The 24,803-nt window shown below is 36.9% G+C and overlaps 2 protein-coding genes across 5 annotated transcripts; both read left to right on the top strand.

Annotated features, from left to right (window-relative positions):
• The first annotated feature begins 5,231 nt into the window (after positions 1–5,231).
• On the top strand, positions 5,232–22,172 carry LOC121787002 (ubiquitin C-terminal hydrolase 13-like). Of its 4 annotated transcripts, XM_042185604.1 has the most exons (32): positions 5,232–5,413; positions 5,683–5,776; positions 6,380–6,524; positions 6,616–6,773; positions 7,339–7,604; positions 7,709–7,927; positions 8,005–8,113; positions 8,214–8,329; positions 8,524–8,622; positions 10,070–10,179; positions 11,263–11,337; positions 11,797–11,875; positions 11,985–12,134; positions 12,237–12,317; positions 12,407–12,526; positions 13,555–13,677; positions 13,879–13,956; positions 14,042–14,130; positions 14,270–14,378; positions 14,771–14,839; positions 14,930–15,040; positions 15,848–15,903; positions 16,021–16,198; positions 16,278–16,379; positions 16,507–16,578; positions 16,730–16,795; positions 17,558–17,623; positions 17,840–17,926; positions 18,047–18,163; positions 18,301–18,375; positions 18,549–18,635; positions 21,576–22,172. In XM_042185604.1, the coding sequence occupies exons 1-32, from the start codon at positions 5,381–5,383 to the stop codon at positions 21,615–21,617; spliced, it is 3,381 nt and encodes a 1,126-aa protein (XP_042041538.1). In that variant the 5' UTR covers positions 5,232–5,380; the 3' UTR covers positions 21,618–22,172. The 4 variants fall into 4 exon arrangements, 2 of the variants coding, with proteins under 2 accessions (XP_042041538.1, XP_042041551.1); XR_006047239.1 differs by lacking the exons at positions 18,301–18,375; positions 18,549–18,635; positions 21,576–22,172 and having other exon boundaries at positions 17,544–17,623; positions 18,047–18,101; XR_006047238.1 differs by lacking the exons at positions 18,301–18,375; positions 18,549–18,635; positions 21,576–22,172 and having other exon boundaries at positions 17,558–17,671; positions 18,047–18,067.
• A 475-nt stretch (positions 22,173–22,647) lies between these two features.
• On the top strand, positions 22,648–24,114 carry LOC121772630. Its single transcript, XM_042169814.1, has 2 exons — positions 22,648–22,729; positions 22,886–24,114. The coding sequence occupies exon 2, from the start codon at positions 23,026–23,028 to the stop codon at positions 24,112–24,114; it is 1,089 nt and encodes a 362-aa protein (XP_042025748.1). The 5' UTR covers positions 22,648–22,729; positions 22,886–23,025.
• Positions 24,115–24,803: the final 689 nt, after the last annotated feature.

The following is a 24,803-nucleotide window of genomic DNA, read 5'->3' on the forward strand; positions in this document are numbered from 1 at the left end:
AGTTTCTTGGATTTGCCCAGAATGCACTCTTCACATGGCTCATTTGCTTTTTCATCAACACCTTGGATCACTCCTTTCTTGATCAACTCTCTAATGCTGCCATCTGTTGGATGGCCCATCCTCATGTGCCAAATCCTCACAGAATCTGGTGCAGCCTGGTTCACTTGCCCCTTTGCAGCCTTCATAGCATTTCCACAAAGATAATATAGACTGCCCTTTCTTTCACCAAGCATAATCACAGTAGAACCCTTTCTAATCTTCATGATTCCACCTGAGGATTCAAAAGTACATCCCCTTTTCTCAAGCATCCCCAATGATATCAGATTCCTCTTTACAGTGGGGATTAATCTGACATCACTCAACACTTTTTCTGATCCATTATCCAATCTAAGCCTCACATTCCCCATGCCTTCAACCTGGCATACTTGATTGTTGCCAAGGATCACAGTGCCACTGGATTCTTTAAGGTCAGTTAAAAATTCCACACACGGGCATATATGAAAACTACAGCCCGAATCAAGTATCCAAGAACCACCATCTTCATAAGCCATCACATTCAAGACTTCCGGGGATCCCTCATTTTCTTCCACAAAATCAGTGGTGTTCTTACCCTTTCCAGATTCAGCATCTTGCTTCCTTTTCCAAGCGAAGCAATCATTTTTTAGGTGACCCGGCTTCTTGCACCAAAAACAAGCTCGTCCCTCCTTTTGATCATTTGCGGTTGCCTTGCTATTCTCACCGATTTTCTTGAAAATCTTCTTGGGCTTGAACCCTTGACATTGAGACTTTCTGGAACAACTTCAGCTTCCTTGCAACCATTCTTGTGCAACTCTTTGGCCCTTAGAGCGTTTTGAACTTTTTGGAAAGTAACTGTGTCTTCCCTTCCAAAGAGTATGACATCTCTTAACTGATCGTAGGTCTTTGGCAAGGCATTCAATAGCAATATGGCCTTGTCTTCATCACCAATGGAAACATCAATGTTTTCCAAATCATCCACTGCCTTATCAAAGTCCTCCAACTGCTCCAGTATGCCCTTTTCCTCCGAGAACCGGTATGAGTACAGCCTCTGTTTCATAAAGAGGCGATTTGCAAGAGACTTTGTCATGTACAAGTCTTCAAGTTTTTCAAGAATTCCAGCAGCGGTTGTCTCCTTTGCAATCTCTCGCAACACCTTGTCGCCCAAACACAACACCACCGTGCTGTGCGCCTTCGCAAAGATCTCCGCACGTTTAGCCTTAGCCTTTTCATCGAGCACTTGGCCGTCGCCATCCTTGCTCGCCGGCGTGAGAGCCTCCGACAAACCTTGCTGGATTAACATAGCCTTCATCTTCATTCTCCATAGGCTGAAGTCGTTCTTGCCCGTAAACTTTTCGGCCTTGAATCTTGAAGCCATCATCTGCTTCACCTGGATCCTTCTTCAATTGTTACTCTCGCCGGAGTTCCCACAGACGGCGCCACTTGTTAGAAATGACTCGAGAAACACAATTGAAGAACAATTGAACTCGAGAAGAAAATATTGTATTGCTTTCTTCAAGATTGCTACACACTAATTCTCTCTCTATTGTGAAGATGAAAACGGAAATTGAAAGCTACGACTAACTCAACTAACAAACATTTTATACACTATTTGAATCCAACGGCTAGTTGGATCTGACGGCCGAGATTCAACCTCAGCTCAACAGCGACATCCAACGGCTCCTAAAGCTCGGAGCTGCTGACTTGTTTCTTGATATTGTTTCCATGCATTACTCAGCAACTTAGCATACAAATTCACACATATATATATATATATATACATATATATATATATATAGGGTCATGATCTATGGCAAACACCTCTTAACCATATAACTAGAGAACAAATAATAGCCACAAGATCAAAAAAATCAAGGGCTAGTATTAATTTTTGAATTTAATGAGATATTAGTTCTCTCAATCACAAATTTACTCCACAATAATAAGGCGGGGGTATAATGGTCATTGCACATCCAAAATTAGATTACATCATTGGCATTTGAAAAAGAAACCGCATTCTTCTCTTCTCCTCCTCTTCCTTCTTCTGCAAAATAGTTCTCAGCTCTCCTACCGCCGATTCGTCCGATTGAAGAGGAATTCGATTGGAAATTATCAATATTTTCGCGATTCAAGTGACTCTCTTTCCCCGACGAAGGAATCTGCATCGGTGTCTCCAATCATCACTCTTCCAGCGGCCAACAACACCGCCACCGTCAACAAGGCGACGGCGGCGCTCCGGAAGGAGCTCATCGCGGTGATCAAGGAGAAGAAGGAGGCGATGGCCAAGGGCGGGCCGCTCTACGACATCTTGTCGCACATGATCATGGCATCTGACCCCGAGCGGGAACACACAGATCTATGATATAATTTAGCCTGCATTTCCCAATTTATCTTCTGTTTTTCTTAGTTTTGATTTCCTTTAATTAGGGAATTAACATTAGGTGATAAGCTATCGTTGCAATTTTTATGATGGGATGTAGTGTAGTATTTGAATTTTGTGAGATTTTAGCTATGCATTTCAGATGTAGCCCCTTTCTGTTTCTTCTTGCTCTGATCTAATTATAATATCAATGTTGAATTGTCCCAAAAATAATCATGCTAAGAGTGAAGAGTGAAGTAAAATCATGCTAAGAGTGATGTGTTTTGTAAACAAGAGTGAAGTAAAATCAGAACAAGAGTGATGTGTTTTGTGAACAAGAGTGAAGTAAAATCAGAACAAGAGTGAAGTGAAATCAGAACAAGAGTGATGTGTTTTGTGAACAAGAGTGAAGTGAAATCAGAACAAGAGTGATGTGTTTTGTGAACAAGAGTGAAGTGAAATCAGAACAAGAGTGATGTGTTTTGTGAACAAGAGTGAAGTAAAATCAGAACAAGAGTGAAGTGAAATCAGAACAAGAGTGATGTGTTTTGTGAACAAGAGTGAAGTGAAATCAGAACAAGAATGATGTGTTTGTGAACAAGAGTGAAGTGAAATCAGAACAAGAGTGATGTGTTTTGTGAACAAGAGTGAAGTGAAATCAGAACAAGAGTGATGTGTTTTGTGAACAAGAGTGAAGTGAAATCAGAACAAGAGTGATGTGTTTTGTGAACAAGAGTGAAGTAAAATCAGAACAAGAGTGAAGTGAAATCAGAACAAGAGTGATGTGTTTTGTGAACAAGAGTGAAGTGAAATCAGAACAAGAGTGATGTGTTTTGTGAACAAGAGTGAAGTAAAATCAGAACAAGAGTGAAGTGAAATCAGAACAAGAGTGATGTGTTTTGTGAACAAGAGTTAAGTGAAATCAGAACAAGAGTGATGTGTTTTGTGAACAAGAGTGAAGTGAAATCAGAACAAGAGTGATGTGTTTTGTGAACAAGAGTGAAGTGAAATCAATTAAGGTGTTGAGGTTAGAGAGGGGATAACATCAATTGGAGAATCCAGTTGAAGAGAAAATAAACATTAAATGGTGGATTTCAACCTATATATCAAATGAACAAAACATGGATGGAGGTTGGTGATTTTATCCCCACTTATAGCCAAAAGTACCTACTCATTAGATTATCATTCCCGCGGAAGCGCAGTAAATACTAGACTAACTTCTCAAAGCCGACAAATATTATGGTTAGCTGAACACTTAACACATAAATATCTTCTCATCAAACTAAACTCCTACGGATGCATAGTAAGTATTAATTCAACTTTGAAGACTTTTTTACATCAATATTCACTTGTACATTTATCTCTGAACAAGATAAAATTAACAAGTTTTTCATCTAAGTTTTCATCCAATTTCCAAGTTAAAGAGACGTTGGAAAGAGGCAATTAATATACTACATTTGATGCATCAAAACATAGCATAAATAAAATCCGAACCATAAACGAAAACCAAAGCAAATGATTAAATATAGAATGTCTACAAATAATTCATCCTACTAGTGTTAGGAGCAATGAAGAAAAGCTAGCCACACATGCTAAAGAAGAAAAACCGTAAGACAAATGGTGTTCTCCGATAACCGGCGGTAGTCCGTCTCTGAGATGATGAAGATTGGATGTCGGATCCTCCTCCCTTCTTCTTCCTCTTCTCTCTTCTTTTTCCCAATTTTCGTATCCAGAACCGTCACCATTTCCCCCCCTTTTCTTCTCTTTTCCCAAGTAAAACTGCCGACAAACTGCCATTTCGCAGTTGGAATTGATCCACCCTGCCGGGTGGATTTTTACAACAGAAAAATCACCATTGAAATACCACCCGATCTGACCTCCTTACGCCTTCTGAATTTCACCCGGCCGGGTGAATTTTTACACCCACAATTCCACCCGACCGGGTGATGGACTCTGGAGTGTTGCGAAAATCGCCCGACCGGGCGTTTCGAGACTTAAATTCGCCCGGCCGGGAGTTATGCTTCTGGGATCTTTCTGCTTTGCAGATTTCACCCGGCCGGGTGTTTTATTGAAACAAAATCACCCGACCGGGTGTAGCTTCCGGAATCCTCACGGAACAATGAACTTCCAGCTTTTTTACTTCCTAAACAATGATGAAAACACCATTTGATGAGTCGTAACTTGTATAAATGTATGAAGAACGAAGGGGAAAAATATGGAAAAATGCTTCGCATCAGTACTCCCTCGTTCTACATTAATAGAGTCATATTCCTTTTAATAGAATCATTTCTATATTTGGTAAAAAGCAATACCCCTCTCTCATACTTTATCCTCTTTCTCATTTTATCTCTCTTCATCTCTCGTACTTTAGCATATTTTTATTTAATTTTATCCACTTCATATATTAAATATCTATTTCTTAATCTATGCCGAAAAAATGTCTCTATTAATATGAAACGGATGAAGTACTTCATTAAAAAATTAAAAATTACAATGATAGTTTATTTAATTTTTTTATTTTAATAGAGAAAAAAATTTACAATGATAGTTTACTCACTGGAAGAAAATGAACCATAAAAATAAAAAACCGTCAGCATCTGTGTAATTCATAGAGAAAAAAACGTTGAAGGATTGGAAAGTAATATCATGAAAATATGACGGCGTACAACATCAACCTCATCGCAAGGTAATAATTTAATTTTAATGTTGTTAATTAGATTTCAGTTGGACCCACTTTAATATCATACAGTATCTTGAAGTCGATATTTGCGAAGAGTTACAACAGTAAACTAAAATAAATTTTAATGCGAATAAAAAAGGAAACAAACTCTAATAGTCCACGTCAGATATCATTCCTTCCTCTCCCCACCACCTTTTCCCCCCTTTGCACCCAGGCTGCCATTTCCTAAACCTGAAAACATATATGCAAAATTCCTATCAAAATCAAACCCAATTCAATCAAACCTAGGTCAATTCTGCCTCAAATTCTACTCGACTAATCCTCACATGACTGTCATAGCGTCTCCCGCCCCGAATGAGGTTTGTGAATCCGCGCTCCTCCTGTATTAACTAGTGTTTCGGATAAACCTACAAGTTTGTTTACGGTGCCAATTCACAGTGCGTGCGTGCTTTTTGTGTGTGTTTTTACTCTGTTTCTGCGAGAGAACGAGCTCCAGTGATATTCAATTGGCCTCTGTTTAGGTTTAGTTGGCGATCAAGTGTTTGAGGTGTATGCTACTCTGTTGTTTCGATTTGCGGCGTATTTTGTTTCATTTGTATTAAATCTTTAATCTTTCTTTCGGTTGCAGCAAGAGGATGAGGACATGTTAGTTCCTCGATCAGACTTGGTGGAAGGGGCTCTGCCAATAGGAGTGGAAGGGCCTCTGCCAATGGGAGCGGAAGGTAACTCGAATAAGTAGATAGACGTGTTCCACCGTGTTTATTTGTTTTATCTTTTCGGAGTGGTTAAAATGTGTTGATGTATTAGGGATTATGGTCTGTTTCATAATTGTGGCCATTCTGTATGGCTTGCAAGAACAATGTTTTTTCTTAAACCTTGCATTCTGTGTCTTCTTTTACGTGTAAAATTTCCAGAAACAGAGAGGAGGGTTTAGGGTGGGGGTCGTTCGTAGTCTTGCTTTAAACGTGAACTTTCCTTGGTGCAATAAAATTTCTAAGATCCATCACGAATATTTTTTTGGTAAACAGTTAGTTGGCTGCGTGGAACCCTCCGTATTTGTTTATTTTGTGTACATGTAGTGTCTCCTACGTTGAGAAGGCAGTTGTAGTTTGAGAAGCTAATGGTGTGATGCCTTAGGAATATGTTTGTCACGCTTTCCTTCCGTGCAGTAGCTGGGCAAAAAGAGGGAGCTAAATGCTTTTAGTTGTACCAGGATAAAACTTCATCTGCACGCCTTGCATCATGAATGACAGTGTCTCGTTTACTTTTCTTTCATTGTTTCTGTAGCTATATATTCTCATTTCCTTGTCCACTCTTTGCTGTAGCACCAGAAGCAACAGAAAATAATGTGGAAAACCAGCCAACAGAGGATCCTCGCACAGCAAAATTTACTTGGAAGATCGAATTTTTTTCCAAGATAACTACTAAGAAGCTCTATTCTGGAATATTTGATCTCGGTGATTACAAATGGTAACTGTTCTTGCTATAAATTAAGAGCTTCAATAGATGTAATTAACATTTTGTTGTGTAATGCTAACAATTATTTTATCATTCCTGTTAGGCGGATTCTTATTTTTCCGAAGGGGAACAATGCTGATCAATTATCCATGTATGTGGATGTTGCTGATTCAGCCGGTTTACCGTATGGATGGACTAGATATGCCCATTTCAGTTTGGCTATTGTGAATCAAGTCCATAGCAAGTATTCAGTCCGAAAGGGTAATGAAGGGACAATATAGGATTTCAGTACCTCATTGCATTATTTGTTTATTTAGCAAAGTTACCTTGTTTGCTAAACATTTGGTTTAGCATAAACTATTTAGAGTGGTTAAGGAATTAATCTATCTATCTATAGAGCCAACATTCCTTGAGTAATTAGGTATATAAAATTAACTACCTCCAGTAATATTTTAACACCTTTTTATATTGTTGCCATTCCCAGACAAGGACAATAACTATTGAATATGCCCGATTATGGCATAGATATGGAAGCAGTATTAAATTTATATCTTAATATGATGTGTATTGCTTAACATCTCTTGCAGCTCCAGTCATTACTAATCCCTTTCAACTTTTAAAGAATTTAACTACTGTGTAGAACTTCACTGAGTAAAAATCAAATTTGCATTGCTGTTTCTTTCAATTATCTGTGCATTGGCCAAGTGTAAACTGGAAATGAATCAATGATTTGTCTGAAATGCTGCTTCTTTCAATTAGAGACAATCTTCTGCAGGGAGGCATGAAGCTAGTTAATGTAAACATATCCTTTTTACTGATCATGCAGAAACTCAACATCAATTCAGTGCCCGAGAAAATGATTGGGGCTTTACAGCCTTTATGCCACTTCGTGATCTTCATGATCCTAGCAGGGGTTATCTTGTCAATGACACCTGTATAGTTGAAGCTGAGGTTGCGGTGTACAAAGCTATGGATCCATGGCTATATGATTCGAAGAAAGAAACTGGTTTCGTAGGACTGAAAAACCAAGGGGCTACCTGCTATATGAACTCTCTTCTCCAAACTCTGTACCATATTCCTTTCTTCAGAAAGGTTAGGATATTTATTAGGGGCTATGTAGTCGGATCTGAATTACTTTATTAAGGTTCTTTGATTCTTTCATGATCTTACTCACACATCTTTGCTTGTAAATTCAGGTTGTGTACCATATGCCTACTAATGTTATTGATATGCCATCTGCAAGTATCCCTCTGGCTCTGCAGAGTTTATTTTACAAGCTACAGTACAGCGATAATAGTGTTGCAACAAAGGAGTTGACAAAATCCTTTGGATGGGACACCTATGATGCTTTCTTGCAACATGATGTACAAGAACTCAATAGAGTTCTTTGCGAGAAGCTTGAAGAGAAAATGAAGGTTCTTAGCTTCTACTAATCTCAATTTTCCCGAACTTGGATACTGTTACCCACTGACTATTGTGATACTGTCATTAGAGAACCATTGTGGAAGGTGCCATACAGCAGTTATTTGAAGGGCACCATATGAACTACATCGAGTGCATTAATGTAGATTACAAATCCAGTAGAAAAGAGTCATTCTATGGTACTTAGCATGATCAGATTTACTGTTGATGTTACTTTACTGCTGTTTCTATGCTTCATTGTAAGAAGTAAGAACGCCTCTTTCCTCCTTCATGTCACAGATCTTCAGCTCGATGTCAAAGGCTGTGATGATGTCTATGCTTCTTTTGACAAATATGTTACGGTTGAACATCTAGATGGAGATAACAAGTACCATGCTGAACAGCATGGTTTGCAGGTGCTCATGTTAACACTTAACTGGATTTGACAAATGTTGGATATGAATCATATGATTTAATTAGCAATGCATTTCTTGTCATTGTACAGTTCAGCAGTCTTGTTTTCCTGTTCTTTTATAATCATATTGTCCTAAAAGAAGAAATTTTATTTTCGGTAATTGACCTTCTTAAGCTAATATTCTGCTTATTTCAGGATGCTAAGAAAGGAGTGCTATTCATTGACTTCCCCCCAGTTCTCCAGCTTCACTTAAAGCGGTTTGAATACGACTTTGTGCGTGATGTTATGGTAAAGGTGAGCAGTTATAGAAAACGTAATATATTCTATTCCATCAAGAGCTTTCCTGATTCACTATTCTTTTGGCACATACAGTACTAGAGGTAGACAGGGTTGGAATGAACTTTTTTCCAAACCAAATCCATAGAGCCTAGGCATTACAACTTACATAAGGGGCATGCCTGCTAGTTCTAGGGTGGAGCAGAATTAGTCAATGGAAAACTTCCTATCAAATAGCCTTAATAATTGTTGTGTGTTAGCACTCTTGGAATTTAGATACAGAAATGATATGAACAGCCACTCTATAATTAGTGTAACTAATTTGGGTTTTTAGTTGCATCGTGAAGAATCCATAAATTCCAAGACTCGTCCCCTCTAGGTAGACTTAACAATGGTGCCTAATCAGGGTTCCTCGTAGCTAGTTAGTTATTGAGCACAACAAATGTACGGTTATAAACCTTCCTCATAAAAAGAAGAGTTTCCACATGCAATACACTGTCACCAGAAGAGGCAACTCCCCTTTGAATATGGTTATATACTTATATAGAACAAGTGTTGGTAAAGAATTCCTGTAATGGCTTCTTTCTATTAAGCTGCTCTAATTTAGTTGAGTTTCATTTTAAGACATATTTGTTCTCCTCCAAAAAGATGTAGAAAAGACTAGAAAATTTGAAATGTCTCAGAAATTGCAACGCAAACCATGAACTTCTTGCAAATTGAGTCAATGGGTATAATTCGGTGACCAATTATAACTTGCTATGTAAGGACCATATATTAAAGATGGTGTTTCTGGGGTATTGGTGGTATTAAAAGAGAGAAAATTAAGAAAAAAGATGAACACAACTAATGAAGAGAATTCAAAGAGAAAAGAAAAAAATGAATTTCGTAATTAATCAATGCATATATAACTATGGATTATGGAAACAAGATAAGGAGCGAATTACGAAAGTAGTGATACCAATAAAAAACAAGATATGCAAAGGTTCCATGAGATATTCTCTTTTAAACAGTAGGAATCAATCTCTAACGTTTGGTTATTGTCTATTGAAATAATGCCAGTGACTCGAATTGCAAAAAAAAGGATGTTCAGTCATAACATTTAAATTTTGAAAGCATTAGATGTGGAAGTTCAGTCAAAAACCCTAATTATTAATTAAACAATGGAAGTACCCTATGCAATAGGAATTCAGGAGCTGATTCTTGTTGTCTAGCCGTACATGTGAAGGAAAGGAATGAGTGAGTGTGTTGATGAAGCCATTTATTCGGCAATTGTCAACCTAGTTCTCTTACGTCTCAACTCTCAAAACTTCAGTCTCGAGTTTTGCTCCTGCCGTTTCATTGTCGTATACGCTTCTTTTAGCTAGCTGATTTAGCTGTGATTTCTGGTGAATTTTTACTTTGTACTCTTTGCACTTTATATTTCCCCAAAAGTGGATAGCCTAATTTCTTGATTTCGATGACACAGATAAATGATCACTATGAGTTTCCTCTTCAACTTGATCTTGATAGAGATGATGGAAAGTACTTGTCACCTGATGCTGATAGAAGAGTACGTAACCTCTATACACTTCACAGGTCAGATGATGAGATTTTCTATCATTAGTTCCCAACTTTATAGTAAGAAAAATAACCACTTACTCAACTGATTTTGCTAGGTAATAGTATTTCTTGGGTTTTCTTCAACGCCTATATCTTGTGTGAAAAAAAGCAAGATATTTACTTTCCGTTCTCGCAGAGACATTTTCCATTTTTAACTGTAAAATTGTATTTTTTGAACGGTTGTTTTTTTGCCTTTTGGTCCATAGAATTATGTTGATGCTTCACAAACAAGTTTGTAAATTATACTCCGTCCGTTCCGCCTTAATAGAGGCGTTTCATTTTCTGCACTCGTTTTTGAAAAATAATACATCCTCCGTCCCAAGGTAGTTGAGTTGTATTCCTTTTTGGTTTGTCCCAAGGTAGTTGAGTCATTTCCTTTTTTAGTAATGACTTTATTCCATCTTTTACTTTATTCCCTCTCTTACTTTAATCACTCTACTTTAACCTTTAACAAAGCAATTTTTTAAAGTAAGAGAGAGAATAATGTAGAGGAGAATCTTTTACTACAATATTCTCTCTCTTACTTTACTCTCTCTCCACTTTACTCTCTCTCTTATTATTGTTTTTCCAAAACCAGTGCAGAAAATAAAACGCCTCTATAACATGGAACGGAGGGAGTAGTATATATTTTCTCAGATTGTTATTAGTATAGTAAATGCTGAACAAGGTTTACTTTGATAAATTATTTTTGTAAATGCCTAAGTTGATATGAAAACCTATGTTTCTTTAACACTTAAATGCAACCCAAATCTTGGCCTTAGGATTAAGTGATCTAATGATCAATAATTAACCAAAAACACGGAGGGTCATTATTAAGCTGTTTTAGGTCATATTATAAAATTCAGGTTGATGTCATGTTAAGATCATTTTAGGTCATGCTTTGTTAGAATGACCTGTAAATAAACTAATAATGACCTAAAATGCCCTACGTATGATTTTATTTTGCGTTTCTGTATTTAAATCTAGTTTTGTATAGATCAAAACCCTATATATATATGTATATATATCGCAAACTCGTATGCTATATCTTTTCATTGGTTCAACTTATATTATTTGCAGTGTTTTGGTCCATAGTGGTGGTGTGCACGGTGGTCACTATTATGCCTTTATACAGCCCACTCTTTCCAGCCAGTGGTATGCAGTCCATTCTCAAACTTGTGTTTTAATGTTTGCAGCATAAAAAGTACTATTCTTATGGTTTGACAGCCTTCAGCGAGTGCTGTTGATTATGATACATCATTAAGCTCGTGTATTCTATTGGTTGGGAATTGGTCTGAGTTTAGGAATTACATTTGCAATAATGACTCTTTTTTGTTGATTGAATGGATTTTTTGCCTCATTTTTTGGAAATTCTCTTTACATTATCAAAATATAGTTGTGGTTGTTAAATCTCTGGAGAGTTAGTCCATTTGAAAAAATTATGCAGTCAGCATCCCTCACTGTGGTTTTCTTTCACCACTGTCATAATTTTTTTTTCAGAAACCCCTTCCTTGGCTGAATCATGAAGATTGTGTATATCATGGGCTTTTTACAGAAAGATTACAAATGTATTTGTTATAAATCTCAAACAGCATAATCCTAATTATCTCTCAGGTATAAGTTTGATGATGAACGTGTGACAAAAGAAGATATGAAGAAGGCATTAGATGAGCTGTATGGCGGTGAAGAAGAAGTATGTTTTGTGATGTCATTCTTCGGAGAAATATATAAATTGCTTTGGTTGTGCTAGCAATCTTCTGTGGTTTTGTGATACAATTTCCTTTCTTCATTTATCTTTTCAGCACCTGATGCAGACAAACCAGGGAATCAACAATACTCCCTTCAAGTTCACCAAACACTCAAATGCTTATATGCTGGTGTATATACGTGAAAGTGACAAGGATAAAATCATGTGTCATGTCGATGAGAAGGATATTGCTGAGCATCTTAGGGTTAGATTCTGATATCAGCATATTTTCATATTTCTTAAAGGTTAACAGTCTTTACTTTTACCTACTATATGTGGCCTAACTAGAGTTTGAACTGTCAACTAGGAGAGGCTGAAGAGAGAACAAGAAGAAAAAGAACAAAAGAAGAAAGAAAAAGCTGAAGCACATCTTTACACTATTGTAAAGGTAAGTAATTTAAGAAGCACGTTTTAGTTGAATGACCTTTCTAATGTATGGGGCTTGCAACTAATAAGAATGTGGTGTGATGCTTCCAGGTTGTATGTGATGAAGATTTTGTTTGGCAGATTGGAAGAAACGTTTTTTTTGATTTAGTCGATCATGATAAAGTTAGGAGCTTCCGTGTCCAGAAGCTGATGCCATTTAATGTTTTTAAGGTATGTAAACATGACTAAATGTTTCACTACAATTATTTCTGTAATACTTTAGCTGCTGTATCTCTTCACTTGAAGTAGATACTAGTTCATGAGAAATCCACCTTGATGATGTGGAGCTAGATTATCTGGATGAATGCATTTCGATTTGCACAGTTGGGAACTCATCATAGAGTGTGGAAGCCAGAACCGTCCTCTCTTCAATATTATTATGGATATTTGCATATGCCTAAAGAGAGGGTAGATCATTCTAAGATTATCAATATTTCCTCTTACTTGTTATGCTAAATAAACATCCGCGTAAAACTTTCAGTGTGGCTGCAATGTGTCACCGGCACCCTAGTCTGCTTAAAGATCAACACTGGTATTGGTGAAATGTTGTTGGCAAGCAGCTACTATGCAATGTTTACTCTGAAGTGTGCTAACTAGTCATTGGAAATTTGGGATGATGCAGGCAGGCTGCTTATTTGTGAAACATACTTTAAAAAAATAATTCAAATAAAGAAAGAGGGCTCTTCCTGCGTCTAGGAAATGTGTAAAAGATTAGACAAAAATGTGGGCCAACCAGCCGTAAGTTTAACTTTAGATGAAAAACATAGTTGTGACGTGTGACTTAAAACGTCCAATTTGAGATACTATATCCTTAGCAGTTGAAGTGGAATTAAAATCACATCAAATATGACTTGAAAATCATACTTGTAGTTGTATAATATAATGCAAGTCTGATTTTTTTGTTTGCCATTAAAAAGTGGTCCGACTTCAGCTTAAGATATTTGTCTAGAATTGGAGTATTAATCAAGAGAAGGAAAATGAATCAGATGGGTTTAAGTCAGTTTGATGCTTATAAGCTGATTTACAAATCAACATGATACATATCTTAAAATTTTGAATTCAGTCTGTTCTTATGAGCATACACTACTATAATTTTTTATGAAATCGTTCCAGGCTAAGCCATCTCACATATTAGTTTTTACAACATTCAGTTGTTGAAGCTGTAGTTATTGTTAACATCAACTGATCGTATTCCCCAGGAGGAGGTTGCAAATAAATTTGGTATACCTGTGCAATTACAACGCTTCTGGCTGTGGGCAAAACGGCAAAATCACACTTATCGTCCTAACCGTCCATTGACACAGTCTGAGGAAGCACAGACTGTAAGCAAAAAAAAAATTCTGCCTATAAAAGTGACCACTTATGAATGTCTTGTACCTTTATAGTCAACAGTTTTTTTGACCAACTCATTGGTCTTCATATGCTATCAGTTTATATCTAGTATATTAAATATATCAGTACTTTCCTATACGAATTCGACTATTTTGAGATTTGTTGTGTTACAATTCTTCACATGGATGTAGGTTGGGTATCTGAGGGATATGTCTAATAAAGCTCAGAATGCAGAGTTGAGGCTATTCTTAGAGTTAGAACGTGGGCCGGTAATGGAACTTTTTGTTGTGAGAAAGTAAGCCCTCCTTCATAAATGGCGCTAAATTGCTAATAACCTTCTATGATATCAATCAGGACTGCCGGCCTATCACTCTCCCTAATAAGGCAAAAGATGACATTTTGTTATTCTTCAAGCTTTATGATCCAGAAAAGGAAGAGCTTAGGTATTATTCTAGTTCGCATTCCTTTGTTTTGGTATGTTTTTATGTACAACATATCTATAGGACCAAACAGTTAGACATCACCTAGAGATGAGACAAGAAGCAATTCTTTGTCATTGTTTTTATCTGTTTTATATGCCAGATATGTTGGTAGACTTTTTGTGAAGAGCTTTGGGAAGCCGGTAGATATCTTGTCTAGACTAAATGAGATGGCTGGCTATGCTCCTGAGGAAGATATTGAGCTTTATGAGGTTTGTTGCTTAAATATCAGAAGTAATTTTGAACAATACATATTCTTCTTAATTTTATATTCTTGTTTTTCCCCATAACCACACCATTCTGTCCCTTTCCCCGTTCTTGTAATGAGCTGGCTGTTCTATTCTCAGCTTTACATTAAGTATTTAAAGAAGGGTCCATTGTACCTATCTTTGATTTCTTACTTCCAAAATAGATATAGGGGAGTAGGATATGAGTTGTCTTCTTTTTGGAATGGTCATGACATTTCTTCGTGTCCCATCCTTTCCTGATTGCTCAAGTACTTACGGCAGTAATTTCATTTTTTTGGGGGGAGGGGTGGGGTTGGTTGCATTGTTTTGGCAGTGTCAACTCATTGGTATTAATTTGTTCTGTTTCTGGTTATCAGGAAATAAAATTTGATCCTAATGTGATGTGTGAACATATCCAGAAGATACTCACTTTTAGGTCTAGCCAGGTATTTTTTTGCATATGTTTTTTTATAACGTGTGTTATGCCGTATGCGAAAAAAAAATGTTTCTATCATTTGCTTTGTCTTCAACTACAGCTTGAGGATGGGGACATAGTTTGCATTCAGAAGTCCCTTCCAAGCGAAGCTCGCCAGCAACTTCGTTGCCCAGATGTTCGGTCATTCTTTGAGTACCGCCATAATCTCCAAGTACTTCTCATATAATATTTAATGAATTTCATTTAGTATCGATTTTTCATTTTTCTTACGTGTAATTACTGTTTTATGTATTTACAAGTGTTATGCTCTTTCTGTCCATGCACTCCTGTTTATCTTGTCGAGATTCTGAAAATCTTTTTGGTATGAAGGGCTCATAGTCCAGGCTTGGTCCGAACTCTTTCTGAAAAGTTTTTTAACCCTTGTTTGTCTTTGAGGGCCTCTCTTTTGTCGCTTAACAGGTACTCTGAATTTTATAAAGATACATTTGAGTATGTAACTGCCATTAGTCATCTTAAGCTTTAACTACAAAACAATAATATTGGTACGGACTGCTGAGATGCTCTAGTATAAAAGAAAAAAAGGGAGGAAAAAAGAATAGGAGGTTACTACTGATGAGAATGCAAAGAGTGTTTATTATGTTCTAACTTCTAAGCCATTGACTGTCTTGTAAAGCGTAAAAGAAACTAAGGGTTCTGCGTAGTAGAACTAATAGCATTGGGAGCAAGCATGTAAGCCAAGACTTCCTTACACTACTTGCCTCCATTCTCTTGAGTATACTTTCTGTTTTCTGTTAATAAATATTTCTCAACTGTCAATTGTTGTTTTGAAAAATAATTTGGACTCATAAGCAACATACCAATTCTTTAGCAATAGTTTCCTTTGTCAACCTTGCATGTCTAGGACTCTAGAAAGGAGGATAGGAAGTTTCTGATGGTTACATTGAACAAACTAAACTCATAATTCTGTAGATATCTGAATACGAAATCGTTTTCATATTTAATTTTGGATGTTTTGCAGGTTATTCATTTTCGGTCCCTAGAAAAGCCTAAAGATGATGAATTTTGTTTACAACTGTAAGTGCAAAATTGGTCCAAAATTTTGAACTCAATGCATCGTCTTTATATTAGTTGTTCACATTAATCTGTGTATTTGTTGCATTCTGATAAATATATATCTATAATAATATGAAGGTCAAAGCTTGACACATATGATGAAGTTGTAGAGAAAGTTGCTCACCAACTTGGAGTGGATGATCCTTCTAAACTTAGACTTACGTCATGCAATTCATACACTCAACAACCAAAACCTCATCCTATAAAGTATAGAGGAGTAGATAATTTGCTAGATATGTTGCTGCATCACAATCAAGTAAGCTATTATTTAACATTAAGTCTCTGAGTTGACATGTTTACTATCTGAAATATTGAATAGTTATTATTTTGGTCAGACTTCTGATATATTGTACTATGAAGTCCTGGATATGCCTCTGCCAGAATTGCAAGGCTTAAGAACGCTCAGAGTGGCTTTCCGTCATGGGACAAACAATGAAGTAAGTCATATTCTAGTTTTAGTAAATTTGTTATGCTTGGCAAGTTGGCATACACATCAATCCCTTTGTTATTTGTTTGACAAAATCATTATTCTCCTACTCTTTCTGATTTCTTTCTGATTTCCAGGTGGAAATTCACAATGTTAGACTGCCTAAGGATAGCACTGTGGCTGATTTGCTTGATGATCTCAGGATGAAGGTAAATTATTGGACCAATGATGTTGATTCATTGTATCAACATTTCACTAGGATACATATTTCAAAGCTAGAATATATTTCTGCATATGTTTGGGATAATTTGTTTTTTGGTGCTTCTTTGATTAATATTGCTTCTTTTGATTGTTATGCAGGTTCAGCTGTCTCGTCCCGATGCAGAACTCAGACTGCTGGAAGTATTCACTCACAAGATCTACAAGGTCTGGAGATCTTATCTCCACCATTTATATTTTACTCTTTGTTCCAATGACTATATTAATGACGAAGACTGTAGAAATGTATTATCAAGTTACGACCTAATAACTGGTTTGTCTTTACTTAAAAATCTGAGAACCATGTTCACATTTCACACAAGGTTTGGATGTTGAACTCAACTGATGAGTTGCTCAATGCTATGGCCATCAAAGGGATTCTTAGAAGTTGACGAGCATAGCATGTATATAATTGGAGAAAAACTTGCAATTATCATGCAGTATTGCTTCCAGCTAAATAAAATTTCTGTAGTCGTGGGCTGAGGAGACAACATGGCGAGGATGCATTGATTAAGTATATTTTGCTAAAAGCTTCATATAAATTGGAAAGTAGCTGGGAATTATGTAAGTGACGTTAATCTGGTGGGTGACTGAGATGAAAAGTAAACTTTGGGGCTTTGAAACAATCAGATTAATATGTTAGTTTGGGTCAGATTTTTACCGATAGCATGCCTGTGGCTGGGTGTGATCTGAATTATCTGACATAGGCTGCCTGAGGGACTGTGGAAGACGAGTGTTGATGCTTTCTAGGAGTATGTTTTAGGTAGTAATTAGCGATATTTGCTTCTGGTAAATTTTTTCTTGTTTTTCATTTCCATCATCGAGGTGAAGGGAAATAAAAGATCATGAAGTTGCTTTTTGATTTGTTATTACTGTTAACATCATATCTTGATGTATTTAGAAAATAATATTGTAGGGACTTCTTTTCAGATATTTTCTTCAGGGGAAAAGATAGAGAGCATAAATGACAACTATTGGACTTTACGAGCTGAAGAGGTTCTCCCACTCTCTTTCTCCGCGTGTGTGTGTGTGCGTGTTTGATGGGTGGGTGCATTACATGCTCATCTGTGTTAATGCTTTAAGGCTCATGTTTACCAAATTTCATGTTCAGTAGCATTTGCCTGTGTAAGTGCTTGCAATTTTTAGCCCCTGCAGGCGCGTAACTAAATTATGTCATTCTCTCTCTTTTAACAGTTTCCCTTATTTCTGCAGATACTTGAAGAAGAGAAACATCTTGGTCGTCTTGATTGCTTGATTCATGTTTATCACTTTATGAATGAAGAATATCAGAACCAAGTGGTAACATTTTGATTTATCCTTATCTTGTGGTTGAGCCATCACATACATGGAAAATGGCTCAAGAAGATGCACTTCTTGTTTTTTATTTGTTATCACAATATTGCACTTTGTTTGTGGCAGAAAATTCAGAATTTTGGTGAGCCCTTTTTATTGGTCATTCATGCAGACGAGATTTTAGCTGATCTCAAGATTCGTGTTCAGAAAAAGTTGTGTGTATCAGATGAGGAGTTCTCTAAGGTTGTATGCCTAAGAAATCAGATCTAATTCCATTAATACTTTAAGTGATTCTAACCCTAGATATGTGTTGCTAGCTTATTGCCCCTCGGTTGTTATAACCTATAATTTCTGCTCATGTCCGGTTTTCTTTTTGCCAGTGGAAATTTGCTTTTGTTTCACAAGGTCAAACTGAGTACCTAGAGGATTCAGAAATTTTGTTTACTAGATTCCAGGTCACTCTCTCTCTCTCTCTCACACACACACAAACACAAACACACACACAACTGAAAAGAAAAGAAAATACTTCTCTTCTTTAACTGTTGTGCATCCACACTGGAATTATATTGTTAAGATGAATTAACATCCTATTGCTTCGTATTTTCTTTTATGAATCTCGGGCTGGCAGACAAGCAGCATGTATATTGCTTGGGAGCAGTATCTTGGGCTGGAACACATAGATAATGCCCCAAAAAGGCCTCTTGCAGCTAATCAGGTATTCTGAATCAGCACTTGTTTGCTTCTCCAAAGCCAATTCTCATTCAATTCCTTTGACATACTATTAGATTCTTGCTTTCAGATTAACAAATTATAATCAATACTCCCTCTGTCATCGAATAGGAGTCCAATTTTTCCATTTTTGGTCCGTCCGCGAATAGGAGTCCCGGTTCATAATTACCATAAATGGTAAAGTGGCCCCACATTCCACCAACTAATTCAACTTACATATTATTCAAAACTAATATATACAAGTGTTGCCCATAATCCACTGACTTTCTTCCATCCACTTTTCTTAATATTTCTTAAAACCCGTGCCGGATAGAAGTGGGACTCCTATTCGCAGACGGTGGGAGTATATGACTATGTATATACACACTTTCGAAAGCCACAATCCCTTCCAAGTTGTGAATACATAATCTCAACCAAGTATTTATTACTCCCTCCGTTTTAATATCCATGGCTTGTTTTCTTTTTTTGGTCATCCTAAATATCTTGGCCTATTTCCTTCCCAGGACGCCTTTAATACTCCGTCCAAACTAATTTGAGTCAAACTTTTGCGCATAGAGATTAAAAAATTGTGTTGAAAAGTAAGAGATTAAGAAATTGTGTTGAAAAGTAAGAGAAAGGTATAAAGTAAGAAATATAAAGAGAGAGTGAAGTAGGTGATGAATAAAGTAGGTAATTTGATGTTTTGTTTTTTGTCAAAAAAGGAAATGACTTAACTTAGTTGGGACATCCCAAAAAGAAACACGACTCAACTTAGTCGAGACCGGCTTCGCCCCGACATGGGTGAGTCGAGCGAGATTCATGGGGCGCAGTTGGGGCGGCGGGGGCGGTGGGGGCGACGGGCGACTGGGGCGAGCCGAAGAGGTTTTCCTGTTGTGTTAACAAAATTTTTTGGGTTTTGAAAATGGAGATGTGCTTTAATGGGTAGAGAATCGAGGCATTCATTAATTTAATCCACCTTTTCCTCTATTCTAGATTAATTAATTGTTTTCTCAGCCTCATCATCTCTGCGACCCACTTTTTGATATTTCCCTAGATTAATTAATTAGTTTTTATACCACTAGGTTAGTCTAATTAAATTATTAATTCTTATTCACCCACTCAAGTTAGAGTCTGTATCGATTCCAATGCATTAGTTAGTGCAGTTATTTTATTACTCAATAATTCTTTTTTTACCCACTCTACAAGTTAGAAAAGTAAAAATTTTAGTTTTTTTAATTAAAATATTCATTATATTGATTAAATACCTTTAAATATTACTACATAAATGATAAATAATCTAGAAAATGGTACTTTCACACCAAGAAGTCTTTTTCACACAATGTATTTCATTAACCTGTATTAAAAGTATAGATATAGCTTAATTAGGCTAATAGTACGCCCTGATTCGTGGGTCCATATTCAGATGTGATATGGAGTAATGATGTATGTAGATTTATTTGATGTGATAAACATTCAAGCAACAAACTTATAAAAGAGACACAAATATAATCATCATTCGGCTATTCTGGCGCCCCGATTCGTGGGTCTCTCGCCCCATCGCCCCGCGACCCGGGGTCCCCCCTCATCGCCCCGGGGCGCCCCGCGACCCTAACAACACTGGTTGGGACGAAGGAGTATTATTTAATACCACACACCTCATATTTCAACTATATACTCCCTCCGTCCCATGTTACTTGAGGCGTTACTTTTCGGCACGAGATCTATAAAGTTGTATTTAGCGAGTTAAATAAAGTAAAATAAAGTAATATAAAATAAGAGAGAGTAAAGTAAAAGAAAGAATTAAGTAGATGAGATTAGAAGTTTTATTTTTAGCCAAAAAGTGAAATGACTCAAGTAACTTGGGACGACTCAACTATGAAGGAACTTCCAAAATGAATAAATGACTCAACTATGGTGGAACGGATGGAGTATCATATTGAGCCACCTACATAGTATTTTATGTATAAACCTGTGTTGTTAGGAGTGCGCACCTAGTCGATGAGGTCAAAATCCAGGGCGCGGTAACACCAGAATGCTGCGTGGTAACACCAGAATGCTGATTATATCTTGCCCTAGTTAACATTTCTAAAATAAAACTTAAAATAAATGTAAGTATTGTTTAAAAGACAGAAGTCTAAAATTGTTCTTCTCATTAGCTTAATAAAACTTTTTGATCTTATGCATTAAGTGTATTAGCTTCTGGTCCCAAACAATATTGTTTGGTCCATAATTATACTCCCTCCATCCACGATTAGTAGACATATTTTTATTTTTCGTCCATCCACGATTAATTGTCACCTTTACTTTTAATTACTTTTGGTAATGAATCTCACATTCCACTAACTCATCTCACTTACATTTTACTATATTACTAATATAGTATGAAAGTAAGATCCACATTGCACTAACTTTTTCCACTATATTTTTTAATATGTTGGAAAGTGAAACAAAAATAAATATAACAATGCCCCAATCGGTGTAAAGAGAGAATTAAAACCATTATATAAGTCTCATGAGCCATTCCTATCACCAATTGGTTTTGGAACCCTATGGATTTCTATCATGGTATCACAGACCAAATTGTCTATACTGAAACTGAAGAAGTGACCCGACCCATTGGGATATTTGGGTTTTAAATTTGGTTCAGTTCAATAGTGAGCTGATCCAACTCGACCCATTATATAACTAACAGTTGGTATGAAGATGACATACAAGCATTATGTGTGTGAGTGCATATGCATGTACATATGTGTGAGTGCATAGTGTTCCATGCATTTAGAGTGTTTGACAGAATAAATTGGACCCTCAATAACAACCTCCTATAAGTATTTATTCAAAATAGGTACTGGTAGGCCTGGTGTGGATTTATGTATTTTGCTTATGAATGTTTTCATAAATTGAAGTTGCCATCGTGTACTAAAATCTGCTGTTACCAAATCTTTTTCAGTACCGTCCACCATTTGAGAAGGCTGTGAAGATATACAATTAAGAGGGCAGTGGAATAGGAGTCTGGAGTGGCCGAGTCTTTCACCTTTCGTGCAAAAGAATTCGGAGAACACCTCTTAACCACATATAGTCAGAAATACATTTTAGATTCTAAAATTTCATTACTGCAATGTCCTCATCAGAAACCACAGGTTGAGTCAGGCATTTCACATCTTATATTCTAAAAAATCAGTGCTGCCAAGCTCTTCGTCAGATGTTATGTATACGAGATTTCCAGCTGGATACTTGGTTATTGTCTGAATTTACCATAGCTCCATTATTCACTTTCTCCAGGCTCCAAGGTGACCTAAGACGAGCTATGATTAGTAAGTTTTTTCAAATCATAGGTGTTTTAGAATGAAATTTTGGCCTGTGTATGCTAGTGCTGTAGAAAGGGTAGCCAAGATTTTGGTTTTATTTATAAGCTGTACAGTATTTCTGCTTGTGAAAAAAGTGGGGTCATGTATAAAAACTAGTAGCGAAATGGAGCAGAATCAACAGCCTTGTCAACAACCTTTTAACTAGATTTCAGAGTGACAATTGTTATTTCTTACTGTTATTTAACTTTAGCTCTGGCAGAATTGAAATGAATAGTACCTGCTAGGTGTGTTCGCTTTTCTGGTATTAGATCACATGATCAAGTAACAAGTGAAATTATGAGTTTATTGCATTTGCATGAAATCGAATGCATAATCTGAATATATTGGGGGTATTTCTTTTTGTTGTTCTAAGGCATAAATAACATTCCATAAGTGTACTGGACTTTTTTTTATTCCGGCTTTGGGAGAGACGCATGAGGGTCATGCGTCTCCTTTTAATGAAACGCATGACGGAGATGCGTCTTTCACAAAGACGCATGACGCTTATGCGTCTCTCAATTTTTTCTATTTTTTTTAACGACGCATGACGCTTATTCGTCTTAGGGAGAGACGCATTTCCCTCATGCGTCTTTTTTTTTTTTTAAATTTCACGGGCGACGCCTGAGCGTCATGCGTCTCATGCGTCTCTAATTTTCATAAAACATATCGGGCAGAGGCAATAGCTTCATTTTCTACGCGAGAGAAAGAGAGAAAGGGCGATTTCAGCGATTGCTTGCCGATCTCCCGTCATATTCTGGTAAGTTTTCTTCAATCTTTCAACATTTCTCCCTTATTTATTGTTTATTTGCATAACATTATGGTTTTTATTAAATTTATCTTAAACTTACTAAATTAGGGTTTATAGGAAAAAAATGTCTCTAATTGTTGTTGGTTTGTATATATATTTTTGCAGAAATCATGCCAGTATTTGTGAGTTTATATTGAGGTGGTAGAATAGTTCAACTTCCTCAAGTGGGTATTGGTTACGATCCATCTCGTGCGAGAGTCTCCATCGTATTGAATTCGTGTGTTTCATTCTCTGAATTAGTTGCAATGATATATGCTAAGATAAGAATAGATTCAAATCAACACTGCATCGAAATATCATGGAGGCATTGTTTCTTGGGTACCGCGAGTTATATATGTACTTGGGTTGACAGTGATGAAAGTGTGATGTTTATGTTCAATGAGACTCTAAATTCAACTCGTCATATTGAATTATTTATTGAGTATTCGTCTGTTGGAAATGTAGAAATCCCACCAGTTGTTGATTATGGTGTTGAATCATCTACAAGGGTTGAACATGTGAGCTTTGACTGTGGTATGAATGAGCAAGTAGATGTTGCAGATGCTGATGATGTTGAAATGAATAATCAAGTAAATGTTCAAGAGCATATTGATGTTGATGTTGTACGAGGAGACCTTGATCCACCATTGTCGTCATCATCATCTGATGTTATTCTAAGTGATGATTCAGGTGATGTTTCTAGTGATGAGGAGATAGTGTGTAAACTCGTCGTGCAGGGTGAACAACCACTTCCCGAATACGATCACAGTGGGTTGAAATATTTTCGCAGACTACCGAGTGATCCTTCTGAGGTACCTGAAGTTGGTAATGAACACAATACTATGTGCTGGGATGAAGCACACCCGTATCGGATTAATGCGGGAACAAAATTTGATAGCAAGCTGCATGTGAAGACTGCTATTACTATGTGGAGTCTGAGGCAACACCGACAATTTAGGGTGGTTAAGAGCAAATTAAGAAGGTGGCATGCCGTATGCAAATATTCAGCAGGGAGGACAGAAGATGGGGTAGCCATTATCAGCAAGATCGACGCTGAAAAAACGAATGAATGTTCGTGGGAAGTTTCTGTTACACAAAGAGCCCATGGTGATATGTGGGAAATTAGAAAGTGGGTGGGACGCCATAGTTGTGAAGGTCATCGTAATGATAGAGGACATGCTAACTTTTCATCATCAATGATTGCTTTGTGTATTCGCCATCAAATGCTAAAAAATGCCGAGTACAAAGCCGCAGCAGTACGAAATTTTGTTCATGATAGATTTCATGTGGTAGTCAGTTATAAGAAGACATGGTATGCACGGAGAAGGGCTATAGAGATTGTATTTGGTGGATAAGAGAAGTCATTTAGGGATTTGCCAAGCTACATGCTCGAACTGCAGTCAAGGAATCCATGGACAAGGAGTTGTTTCTTCAACTTATGAATGAGATCTTCCAAAGCTTGCCTGAGATTACCATCACGTTTCAAGCCACACGCTTCTGGCTTCAACACAGGAGACTGCCATGAATATCCTCACAGTTTTGGTGATCATTAAAATGAAGTGTCAGGAGAGAGCATGTTAGACTCTACAAATGAAAAAGGACAAAGACATATAAATCAACATGTAACTTCATTTCCTACCGCTAACTAATCACATTCAATCGAACCAGAAACAACCAATCGCATTCTTGTAATGATAATTGTCAAGAAAGGAACAATCTACCATGAATGGAGAAATAAGCATAATAAACATACATGTTCCTTGAAGTTGAGAGTTGCTACTTGTACGACGATGGAGTGTATTTCGACGGTTCAATCTCCTTATTCTTCCTCATTGACAATCTCTTGTACACTTTGCTCATGATCTTCCCAACCCCGCCGTGTGATGAACCTTCCACAACTGGTCGAGGTTGGACAGGGATGTTCTGAACAACATCATCTTCCTCAGTTTCCTCTTCTCTATCGTCATCGTCTTCTTCTCCTTCATCATCATCTTCTTCTTCAACTTGTACAGGAGGCACAAACTGATAATTTTGGAAGAATGAA

This window comes from Salvia splendens, chromosome 2 (assembly GCF_004379255.2).
Source record: "Salvia splendens isolate huo1 chromosome 2, SspV2, whole genome shotgun sequence".
Classification (NCBI taxonomy): domain Eukaryota; kingdom Viridiplantae; phylum Streptophyta; class Magnoliopsida; order Lamiales; family Lamiaceae; genus Salvia; species Salvia splendens.

Excerpts from the sequence above, each read along its gene's own strand:
- LOC121787002 (XM_042185604.1), top strand. The coding sequence starts at position 5,381 with ATGACTGTCATAGCGTCTCCCGCCCCGAATGAG. Across the intron at positions 14,840-14,929 it reads TCACTTTTAGGTCTAGCCAG|CTTGAGGATGGGGACATAGT; the intron begins GTATTTTTTTGC and ends CTTCAACTACAG. Across the intron at positions 15,904-16,020 it reads GATGAATTTTGTTTACAACT|GTCAAAGCTTGACACATATG; the intron begins GTAAGTGCAAAA and ends AATAATATGAAG.
- LOC121772630 (XM_042169814.1), top strand. The coding sequence starts at position 23,026 with ATGATATATGCTAAGATAAGAATAGATTCAAATCAACACTGCATCGAA.